The following is a 12,328-nucleotide window of genomic DNA, read 5'->3' on the forward strand; positions in this document are numbered from 1 at the left end:
GCCAACGTCCAGAATGGTTCGGAGTGCTAAGGGTTAAGATATCTTAAGATCGATTTATCTTCGATCGTAGAAGATTCGCCTTCGACCGTACCTGCGGCTCGGGTATGTAAATGCTTTGGACGATGTCGAACTGCGCGTCGATGGGTTCCGGCCGAATGGCCAGGTGTTTCCTCTTCTGGCTGGCGCCCTCGATCACCTGCACCGTCTTGGCGCCTACGTCCCGCTCGCTTCTCCAGTCGAGGACCCAGACCTGGTCGAGGGACGGCACGTACCAGAGCTGGACAGGATTCTTATCCGTCGGTATCACCTGCGCAGCAAGGTCCGCGATAGTTTCTCCAATTAGGCCGGACCGAGGAAGAACGATTATCGCGTTACTTACGTCGACCACGACCATTTGTATCTCGCTGATAACGAGCACTCGGTCTTTGTCCGGCTGGCTGACGTAGACGTACCGGTTTGCGATGTTTATCGCCCGCCCCCAGGAGCAGGGGACGCCCTTGCCTCCGCAAACGTGCTCCTGGAACGAAGGCTCGAGTCGATCCCGTCTCCTCCGATCCGAACGATTCGAAAATCTCTTTCGCTTTTGGAATTCGATTTCGATCTTTTCTTTTTGCGCCGGGCTACCCTTCGAACGCGAGACTCGCGACGGTAGATATCTCGAAACGTTTCTGCGTCGAACCACCGCGCGCTCGTCTTCCCGAAATATGCCAGCGAACAGCGCCCGGCCGATCGATCGCGATTACACGGTGCCAAGGTTAGCGTACTCACCTGAGTGCCTGGAATAATGTCGGTGGACCGAATTTCGTGGCGAGGTCGACAAGCAGACGGCTCGTAGACCAGAATGCCCCACTCGTGGAAGGAGAAGAACCTGCGCTCCTCGCTGGCGGTCGCTGGATGGGAGACAATCGAGATCGGTATTAAAACGGTGTCGTCGTTGCTACCATTAGGTCGCCGCGAAAGTTATCGCCGCGATCATCGTTTCCGGAGTTGTTTCGATCGTAACGAGGGAAACGCGGAACTTTCCAAGAACGACGACTGTTTCCCCAAGATCCTGCATGAAAATCTCTCGGCCGATGTTTGCGCGAACCCGCGAACTTTCGAGACACCGATCCGCGTTGGGACGACTTACTCGGCGTCGGTTGCTCCTGAACGACCAGGCTGCTGATGTCCCTGGTGACTCCGCCGATGCTGCTCGCCTGGCACATGTACGCCCCGGTGTCGGCGTAGTCGACGTTCTTGATCACGAGCTTGGTGCCGTTCCCGACGATGTCGTATTTGTCCGATTGATCCGCGCTCAAAGGCTCGTCGTTCTTCAGCCATTGAACTTGCGGCAGCGGCTCGCCGGCCACGTGGCACTTCACGACAGCCTCCTCCTTCAGGCGCTTCGACTGAAAGCTCGGCTTCACCTCCACCACGGGGACGGCTGTGGGCGACGGGCATGGAACAAAAAGCACGGTCGATGACGCGTTCGACGACGATCGCGACGCGCGTGGCCCGGCAAAACTTACTGTGGATGGTCAGCACGTGAGTCTGCACCACGTCCTGATTTCTAATCGCGTGACAGGTATAGTTGCCGGCGTGCATCAGCTGCACTTTCGTCAGATAGAGGCTGCCGTCGTTGAACACCCGTATCTGGCCGGGACGAAAGTCGTTAGGCGGGAAAGTTTCGTTTTACAGCGGTAATCGGGGAACGATCGTTTTATTTCGAAAGTAATTAGGGGCCGGCTGGGAATCGTACCTCCGGTTCGTTCAAAGTTTCCAGATCGGCCTGGTTTCGCCGCCATACCAACGGAGGCGGTGGCGTGCCGGTGACGTCGCACTTGATATCGATGTTATCGCCCACCCTCGCCGAGATGTGATTCACCTCGAGAGACTTGTCCAGGGACACCACCGAGACACCTGCGAATAATCCCGTCGGGGATTAATACGTCCTCGGACAACGTTTCCCGCGGCTCCCGACCTCCTCCGCCGTTCTCCGCCTTCATTGCCCGCCGTTGTCCGAACGCGAAAATCGTCGAAACACACCGCCGCGTCTACCGGACCTGGAAAAAGCTGGAGAAGCCGAGCAAATTTCATCCGAGAGCCGAGCACCGAACGAGAGCTGCCCTCGGATTTTGCTCCGGAACCATCGGAAGTCCGGCGGCGAGTCGCTTTCGCGAAGCTCGCGATAGATCGTAATCGTTCGCGACGATCGGGTCGCGGAAAGTTGATCGGTAACACGGTGTTCGTCGCGGCTGCGCGCCGATAACACGCGTCGGATCGAATATTCCTACCGGCTTTGAAAACGTCGCTCGCCGGGAGCTTCTTCCCTGAGCGCTCGCCGAGCGGCGCTCCAACTTTCGATTTAATTGTGTCAACGTCGGCGGATCCTCGCCCTTTCGGCCTCGCTTCGCCACGGCGGAATGGAAGAAAATCACGGAGATCCGGGGAACGAGAAGGACGAGACGTCGGACGTTCCTTGCTCTCGATTGAGATATTTGCAACGCGCGAACGATACGACGACGTTCGCGAACCGTTCGAAACGGTCCTGCAATGGCGCGGCGGAACTACGGTAAAGCGAAGCTCGTGACTTATTTTGAAAGGGCGGTCTACTCACTATAAAGCTTGCTAAACGCCATGTAGAACTCGTTGACGTCCAGCTTGCCGTCCCCGTCGGCGTCGTCGTAGCTGATCATGTGGCCCAGGCTGCAGCCGCGGCACAGCTCCTCGAGATCCTCGTTCTCCGCGACCTGGGATTCGATTCGACAATTACCGTACAGAGAGTTCCGAGCGGCCGTAAGAAGATTATACAGGACAGTCCCAAAAATGTCTCGCAATCCAAAAGTAGGAGATTCCTGAGATCATTTGAAGCAACTTTTTCCTTAGCGAAAATGCGATCCGCGGCTTCGTTTACGAGTTATTAACGAGAAACAGTGACCAATCAGAGGCGAGATCATTTGGCGCGAGACGGCCGAGCCAATGAGCGGAACTGGGCTTCGTGCACTCGTTGGCTGGGCCGCGGCGCGCCAGCCGAGCTCGCCTCTTATTGGTCAGTGTTTTTCGTTAATAACTCGTAAACGAAGCCTCGGAGAACATTTTCGCAAAGGAAAAAGTTGCTTCGAATGATCTCAGGAACCTACCATTTGCGGATTCCGAGACATTTTCGGGACACTCTGTATTATCGGCTGCGGGACGAAATCGTGGGAAACGTACCTGCTCCAGTTCCTCGCGCTCCAGGTTCCCGTTGTTGTTTCGATCGTAGTGAGAAAACATTATACTGACGAGATACTCCTTGCTATGGTTGTCCTGAGCCATTAATCTCGCGTGGTTGTACAGCAGCAAATTATCCTGCGCCCGGGAACGAGTCGTTACAAGCGGGCGCGCGCGGCAACGTTTACACAAAACTACGTATGCACGGATATTCCGAGTCCGGGGAACCGGATATCGCGTACCTTCATTATTTCGTATTCCTGGTTCGAGCACTCGCTCGAGTCGGCGTCCTCCTTCTCCGGGATCGAGTTATCCTCCTTCTTCGGGACGGCCTTCTTCCGGTTCTTCGACCTCGGATAACCGACCACCTGCGACTTCGAGGACGTCCGGTTCGCGTGCAGCGTCCTCCGGACGTGCGCGTTCTCGATATCTGACAAATTCGATCGTCTCTCTATGCCACTCTTCCCTTTACGGTCTACAGTCTCCTATCGCGTCTCTTTGCCACGCCGATAGCCGAACTTCCGCGATCCAATCGCGCGTCGACCGCGTCGCCGAGATTTCTTACGATCGAACTCGCGGATCTTTTATCGCGAGGAACCGTTCGACCGTCCAAATTGCGCGGCAAAATCGTTTCGCGATTAATTCTCAATTCGCGAACGATTCTCCGGCCTCGAACGCTCGAGCAACGTTCGTACACATAGCTTTCCGCGTAAAACGCTCGGATAGTTCAGCGACGTAAATTCCGCGTTTCAGCTTTCCGCCTCGCGTTTCCGCGGCGTTGAACTTTCCACCGCGCGGCGGTGTAAAGTTACCGTGTAAAGTTTGCAACAAGAATTGTTAAAATACGAAGATGATCCTGAAAAGCGCGCGTTGTTTACGATCTCGCTGGTTTCTCGACGCCGAGGCGACGGCGATTCTTTATCGTCCGGTGTACCATAGTTGGCTGGCGTTTGGCTTACCGTGATGCAGACACCTCATGAGCCTGCTTCTGGTCAAGGACGAGCCGGCGTTGCAGGCGGCTTTGTGCAGCTCGCAGTGATTGGCATAGATTTTGCCGTTGCTCGCGCAGACCGGTCGATGCCTCCGCGGACATTTTCGCGTGCAGACGCACAGGGCCACGGTGCCGTTCGGCGAAACTTCGCATTCCCTTCCAGGACCGCAGTATTTCTTCGCGCAGGGATCAACTGTGGACAGAGGAATCGCGGAATCATCGTTTGCCGTCGTTGTAATTCTACCGCGAGCTCTCCGCCGTTTCTGGAATCCGTTTACCGGATCGTACTTTCCACGCGATTCGGATTTCAACAAATTCAAGGTTGCACGGCCCTTCGAAATCAGGAATTCTCGCGCGGTTTGCTCGTACTAATGATAATAATGATAATAATGATAATAATGATAAAATAATGGCAACAATAATAATAATTCGTCGGAAGCCAACATAGCTTTAATCGTGGAAGATAATAATTGGATAACGCGAATGCAAATTTGCGGAGGAGGGAATTTTAATTAATCTCCTGTGAAACGAGAACTCTCCAGGAATGTGTTGGGATTATCTGGACTCTACGGACGATCCGCAACGTAGCAAGAATCGCGTAGGTACGTACGCGTCGTCGATACTCGGCGAAATCGTGGTCGGAAGATTTCTCTGCGAGACGAATCGTAATCTTTGCCGAACGAAGTACCTGTTACGAGCCGAGAGCCAGGCAGGTTGGGTGGCCGGAGGTTGCATGCAATTGGAATTTTTGATAGGGCTGCGTAGATCAGCCGATGCTTATTTCGGCACGGGTGGCTACCTTTAACCTTTTAGGCACGACGAGCCACTATAGTGGCTTCCGCGGATATCATCTTTCAGAACGATACGCCACTATAGTGGCTTTCGCGGATGTCATCTCTCTGGACGACGCGCCACTATAGTGGCTTACTCTAGCAGCTCACTTGCTCATCGTTTAAACCAAATAATCGTCTTCATATGCATTGTTTCACACTTCTTTTGTCTTCACATCGATTTACAACAGTCTACAGGGTGTCCCAAAAATGTCTCGCAATCCGGAAATGGCGGGTTCCTCGGATCATTTGAAGCAACTTCTTCCTTTACAAAAATTTTCTCCGAGGCACTGTTAACGAGTTATTAACGAAAAACAATGACCAATAAGAATCGAGTACGGCTGACGCGAGGCGGCCCAGCCAACCAGCGCGCGAAGCCCAGTTTCGCTCATTGGCTCGATCGCCTCGCGCCAGCTGAGGTCGCCTCTCATTGGTCACTGTTTTTCGTTAATAACTCGTTAGCGGTGCCTCGGAGAAAATTTTTGTAAAGGAAAAAGTTGCTTGAAATGGCCTGAGGAACCCGCCACTTTGGGATTGCGAGACATTTTTGGGACTCTGTACAGTACCTATTCAGCCGTACCTAAAAGGTTAAGATTAGATTGGGTGCGTAGACCAGCCGTTGCTTATTTCGGCACGGGTGGCTACCTTTAAAGTAAGGATAGCATTTGGAGAAATTGGTATTAGGCTGCCTCGTAACTTTGTAAGAAAGACAAATAAAGATATACCTCGAGCGGTAAAGATATATCTTTGTGGGTTATACCAACTACTGCTTCGAAATAGGAAATGGAAATAATCGAACTTGTAACCAAAGAAAACTGGTAAAAGCTAATTTATTACGCGTTTCGGGTTTTTACAAATGTATGTAGGTGTTCGCGGACTCTATCGCGCTCTCAGCTTTTCGCACTAAGTCGGCGGGGGCCTCTGATTTGATATCTAATTACCTACTAGATTGTTCGAAGGAGAATTAAGACTCGATCTCACTAGAGTTTCCACGTCGATGAATGACTCGAAACTAGCCCAATTTCTGGTCGCGTTTGGGCCCTTTATATAGCCAGATTTTCTCTGGAAAAATGGTAGTGGGGGTGTTCCTATGTGGTCCGATTCCAGAAACGTTCGTCGTCGTACCCTTTGGAGGTACTTGAGTCGCGATACACAAATGAACCCCCGGCTGGCTGGCGCCAGCCTGGCGTGTGCCTTCAGAAAGGAATATAAAAAATTCGTGGGAAGATTCTTCGTACGTTACATACCGATTCGGTAAAGAGAGGCGCGCTTTGAAAGGAACGAGCCGCAACGTGGACGGACAAACGTTCGACAAACGTTTTCCAATCGTTTCGCGCGCTTCGAGATTCGGACACGCGCGTTTCGGAGAAGCCGTGACATTTTGTCGCATCGTAAAAATGATCGAACAGCGCGTTTTACGGTTCGCTAAAAAATTGACGGATTCGATTGATTCGTCGTATCGGAGCCGTTGAATTTCCAAATAACCGATGGCGGATAAATCGGATCGGCGCGACGGATTTGTCGCGTCCGATGCGTTACGCAAGAGAGAAAAACAAAGGGAGAGAGGCGGAGGGAGCACACACGTTTAAAACGCGCGATCGTCGATCGCCGATCGCCGTAAATTGATACGAGCAGCTGCGATCGACGTTAGTCGCCGTCCATTATCCTCCGTTAAAATCCGTAACAAAGCAGCGGCTAATTATACCGGTGACGAGAATGAAACGTTGCAGATCCGTCGACCGTAGGGGCTCAATTATATTCTGATAATTCCGCGTCGCCGTGCCGATTGCAACCTACGATTACAAGCGACGCGACGTTGCATCGATTACGTTCGATTCGATCCCCTCGACCGTGTTCGGCCGGCGCAGTCCAACGATAAATACGTAGCCGTGTGCCCGCGTACGCGGCGGAAAACGGCTTATTGTCGGCGATCGTATTTCATTTTACCAATTATTTAATAATTAGTCGCTCTCGTTTATTTTTTTAAACGCCGGCGAACAAAAGTCCGAGATTTCCACGTGTTCGTTCGATAACGAAGCATCTGTCCCCGGACGCGGACGGGACGCGTTTATAAATGTCGATCGACGATCGTTCGGTTCCGAACAGCTTCGAATAAGTAAATACAGTAAAATCTCCCTATCTGTCGCCGGGACCGAATTCTAAAGTGTCGAGAGTAGTACGCAGGAATTGATTTCTTCGAGCCTCGCGGCTCGCCTTTATTGTTGCGGACACCTCGTGAGAGGGAGAGAGATAGAACGAAACTCGCGAGTCGAGCGAAACTATGTTGTATACTATGTATGTAAGGCAGCGGTCAACATCGGAGACAGCCGGTGTATAACATTGTAACGATAGAATAAAAACGATGACTTAACTTTTTTATTTCTAATTTTTGATACATGAAAATTTTTTTAATATATCGGTCACATTTTTCCAATTAAAATGATACCAAACACGACATGCTTTAGACCATTCGTATTCGTTATACGTAATAAGTAACTTATTTTATTTGCGAAAAAAGCATTACAAAAACCGATTTTTAACACATGAAATATTAAAGGCAAGGTCAAAGAAGGTGTGTACATATGTTTTTCGAAAGAAAATATCACCAAAGTTACGTTATTCGAGCCTACGTTAGACACCGGGAGTAGGAAGCTTTACACGGATGGGAGACAGAAAGAAACGAAGACGGCCGAGAATGAAGAGTTCCATGTTTGAAATTTGCTGGGACGGGAGAAGCGACACCATTTTGAGGACGAGCCTACGCGTGGAGGGTGTAAAGGAACTGTTCTCTATACATTTTCCATCAACTCTGGAATTTTAAGATGTCGAACCAATTTGAATATGAATTATTTACAAATTAATTTTTTTTTACATTATTTGTTACAGCATCAGAAAAGTCAACAACTTTGCCTAAACTCTTTTCCACCGCACACCACGTGCATCTTGGCAGTAAATTACGTGCAACGTCTGTCTTTGATTTTGTCAACAGAAATATCTGTCCAAACTATATCGTGTTTGGTCTCATTTTAATCAGAAAACTATCAGCAATGTGTTAAAAAAAGATCAGTGTTAAAATGTCAAAATTAAGAAAAGTTATGTCATTGCATTATGAGTTCTCTTCCGGGAATTCGAGTCAAAGGAGTCGCGGCGCGTGCCGCAGCACACGTGTTTGCCAACACCATCGAACTTTAGCATAGCGAGAAAATCGATAAATTAAAGGGCCGCAAGAAAATCAATAAATTACAGGGCCGTGCAATATCTCGGCGTCGGGATTGGCATACTCAAGTTACGCCGAGAAGAGAGACATTACTGTAATTCTATTCTATAGCGACGCGATATTGGCAGCATTCGCTCTCTGAACCGGAAGTTGCAGAGACAGTGGAACCGATTAAATCTGGCGAAGTTCAGCCACGATGTGCGCGACGTTTTACATAGTCGCGATAATACTAATCTTCGGGCTGATACTGTACGGCATCCTCGCCGCGTATCATTTGGTCTGAAGAGGAACCGGAAACGTCTACGAGGGTCTCCGTGGGCATTCGTAACGTCGTCGCATCGATCATCACCGCGGCGGTGTGCCTTGTCCTCGAGCTACAATAGTTCCGAATAGTTCCGCGACGCGACGGAGAAACGGTTTGCCGTCGGTGCGATTGTACGAATTCTAGTCGGAGGATATACAGGGTGTCCCACAATTATTTTAACAGCCGAAAATGAGGGGTAGCTGAGGTCATTTGAAGTAACTTTTTCCTTTGCGAAAATGCAATCCGCGGCTTTGTTTACGAGTTATTAACGAAAAACACTGGCCAATGAGAGGTGACGGTGCGAGAGAGAGGGTCCGCGAGAGAGTCCGCAGCACGAGGCTTTGACAGAAGGTCGGGACGGACTCGAGCTGCGTTCGAAGTATTGAACAAGTCACGAAGCGAGAACTTTCCGGATTTTTTTAACTACATAACAGTGATATTTTTAAGAAAAACGCTGTTCACCTTTACTTTAGAACGTCTGAAGAATATTTACTAATTTTCCGGATCCGAAATAATATGAAGTTTAACCGTGACAGCTGTTTTAATTTTCTGGTGTGCATGACACCTCGTGTGTACCATATGAAATTTTTATGCAAGGTGTACAGTGAAGATTAACGAATGATTTGCAAAGCTGATTTAATAATAAATAAGGGACGTAAAGGATTTGTTTATTAGAGAGATATGAAAAATATTATCAGTAAGAAACTCACCCATTTAGTTTAGGATGCATTTGCTGGCTGAAATTCATGATGTCGAAGGGCACTGACCTTGTACAACGTACAGCTGATCTTTCACTGCACTGTCACTAAACACTGATCACTTAATTAATCACTGATAATCCGAATCACTTGTGGATATTTAAGAAAGATCACTGAGACTCGTTCGCGGATAATCGTTTATTCGACGCGTTCGTTCGGAAGTCGACGTTTCACTGCCAAAAAATCGAGGCCTCGACCGTGGGCCCTTGTCGTTCGCCTTTCGGCCGTCCGAGGAAATAACAGCCGATACTATTTTCTTCGAAGCGCAGGGTACCGCCAAATGAAATAAACAAGATATGCCGAGACGTAAACTGTGTCCGACCCGCTGTCACCCTGCGCTCTTAGAACGTAATTAATGGCCGTGCGAAGAAAATGGTATCGAGTGTCATTTCCTCGGACGGCCGAACGAAGAACAACAAGGACCCACAGTCAAGGCCTGAATTTTTCGGCAGTGAAACGTCGACTTCCGAATGAACGTGTCGAATAAACGATTATCCGCGAACGAGTCTGTGATCTTTCTTAATATCCACAAGTGATTCGGATTATCAGTGATTAAATAACTGATCAGTGTTTGGTGACAGTGCAGTGTAAGTGAACTTCGCAAATAACCATACCAGAGGTTCCACCGACAGTATCCCTCGAATGTTGCGGTCATCGACCTGGGATCAGCTGTTCGTTGTACGAGGTCAGTACGTACGAGTCAGCAAATGCATCCTCAACTAAATGGGTGAGTTTCTTATCGATAATATTTTTCATATTTCTCTAAAAAACAAATCCTTTACGTACCTTAACGCGATTATTTATTATTAAATCAGCTTTGCGAATCATTCGTTGAATTCTGTTCGTACACGGAATTATTTAAATTAAAATATCATTTACGAACTTTGTTAATCTTCACTGTACACCTTGCATAAAAATTTCATATGGTACACATAAGGTGTCATGCACACCAGAAAATTAAAACGACTGTCACGGTTAAACTACATATTATTTCGAGTCCGAAAAATTAGTGAATATTCTTCAGACGTTCTAAAGTAAAGGTGAACAGCGTTTTTCTTAAAAATATCACTGTTATGTAGTTAAAAAAATCCGGAAAGTTCTCGCTTCGTGACTTGTTCAATACTTCGAACGCGGCTCGAGTCCGTCCCGACCTTCTGTCAAAGCCTCGTGCTGCGGACTCTCTCGCGGACCCTCTCTCTCGCACCGTCACCTCTCATTGGCCAGTGTTTTTCGTTAATAACTCGTAAACAAAGCCGCGGATTGCATTTTCGCAAAGGAAAAAGTTACTTCAAATGACCTCAGCTACCCCTCATTTTCGGCTGTTAAAATAATTGTGGGACACCCTGTATACGCGGCACCGTTGATGTAGGTATAATATGTATACGGTGGCTCCCGAAATTGTTCGAACAGCTTTTCGAACGGAACAACTGCTATCAAATTCGGCCAAACGACTCGAACCTTTCGGACACGTTAGGCCGGGACTAGTTTACCAGACGGTGGCTAAAACGTTCCTTTCCTCGAATTGCAGTTGTAATTTTCGAATAAAATATTGTGAACATCGTCCGACGAGCCAGTAGTCCCTCCGACATCTTGAAAAGATCAAAGTCGCTTAACGCTTTCGAACGCTTTCGCGAGCCACCGTAAGCGTCGCGCGACCTTATCGCCGGATACCGTTCTCTCGCGTTCTCTCGCGCGAAAACGGCGCATTCGAGCCGAGAACGATAGCGCGCGCGGTAAATCGCGTGTTCGCCGAACAATGACTCAATTAGGAAATATTGAAGCAGGCTCGGGAAGGAAGGCGGCTGCAAAGGGGCCGCGCGAGAAAGGGTTCGCGTCGGCGAGGCGGCGTTAATGACCGAATTTTGAATTCCCGTAAGGCCGGGTCAAACGCGTGTAAACGCGTTCATTAATTTTTTCCGGCGTGCTGACGCGTTTGTTGGTCCCTTTCAATTTTTAGTCCGCTCGCGCAACGGCCGAGTCTCGCAGGTGCTATCCTCCTCGTAATATCCGAGCCGGTCTTCTTTTTTTATGTTTGCCGCACGACCCGTAGGAAGCACGGCATTCCTGCTTTTAATGAAACCTTCGCACGGATGTACGAAACGCGAGTTCGCGAACCAACGCATTCTCTTGCAAGACAAAATTCTGCTCGGCGCACGGCGCGCGCGGTGCGAGCTTCTTGCCGCGGACAACTAATTGTTTAGAGTCCGTCGGTCTCGCATTTCCGCGATTGACGCCGTAAATCTATTTTCTTTCTTAGCTCGGAGAAGAAGTAATCCGTTTCCGCTTTCTTGCGATACGAATAGTGTCTACGAACTATTGGGTTGGGGAATAAGTTCGTAGCGTTTTTATTTGAAGGCGATTTTCTTTGTTGTTTTCGTTAAGCTCGCGAGGCACCCAGGCTCTCAATTTTGTCGGCAAATCCCATTGAACGAAAATGATTGAGAATCGTTTTATGATCGCAGCTCATTTTTTCGGCCAATTCACGACTTGTTTGGTGACCGTCCTCCTTCAAAAGTGCTTCGAGACGCTCTTCGTCGAATTCGGAAGGTCTTCCGCTGCGAGGCGTGTCGTCGACGTCAAAATTTCCATTTTTTAACTTCGTAAACCATTTCCGTGCTGTAGACTCGCCTATGACACCTTCTCCGTATACGTTGCAAATGTCCCGGGCTGCTTCACAGCAGCTTTTTGGCCTCGACGAATAGCGAAGAAGAGAAGGTGTCGAAAATGTTGCTTTTTACCTCCTAGATATTGCATTTCTATGCCTCAAAAGTAATAAAAAATTAAATCACTCAAAAAGACGATTAGCACAGTTTTGTACAGCAGAAAGAGCTTTATCGAATGAATATTATACACTTTGTCGAACAGCAAAAGATCGTTGTAAAATAAAAGAAAATATAAAAACGCTACGAACTTATTCCCCAAACATACATTGGAAAGGTCAAAGTAAGAGAACGGAATATATCGACGATTTAAAAAAGGTTTCCAGCGATCGTGAAATCCGACGCGAAGCTCGCGAAGGAAGGTCGAATTTAATTTCCG

General features: G+C 48.7%; 1 protein-coding gene across 3 annotated transcripts in view; it reads right to left on the minus strand.

The window, feature by feature from the left end:
- Positions 1-12,328, minus strand: part of Fstl5 (follistatin-like 5) — a 97,970-nt gene that overhangs the window by 5,742 nt on the left and 79,900 nt on the right. For all 3 annotated transcript variants that reach the window (XM_076526222.1, XM_033479463.2, XM_076526223.1), the window contains exons 4-13: positions 4,149-4,373; positions 3,432-3,619; positions 3,193-3,327; positions 2,597-2,729; positions 1,739-1,899; positions 1,509-1,632; positions 1,130-1,423; positions 769-890; positions 380-517; positions 92-307 (exon numbers count right to left, since the gene is read on the minus strand). In XM_076526222.1, coding sequence (XP_076382337.1) covers positions 92-307; positions 380-517; positions 769-890; positions 1,130-1,423; positions 1,509-1,632; positions 1,739-1,899; positions 2,597-2,729; positions 3,193-3,327; positions 3,432-3,619; positions 4,149-4,373 — 1,736 coding nt within the window. The remainder of the gene's footprint in view (positions 1-91; positions 308-379; positions 518-768; positions 891-1,129; positions 1,424-1,508; positions 1,633-1,738; positions 1,900-2,596; positions 2,730-3,192; positions 3,328-3,431; positions 3,620-4,148; positions 4,374-12,328) is intronic.

This window comes from Megalopta genalis, chromosome 14 (genome assembly GCF_051020955.1).
Source record: "Megalopta genalis isolate 19385.01 chromosome 14, iyMegGena1_principal, whole genome shotgun sequence".
Classification (NCBI taxonomy): domain Eukaryota; kingdom Metazoa; phylum Arthropoda; class Insecta; order Hymenoptera; family Halictidae; genus Megalopta; species Megalopta genalis.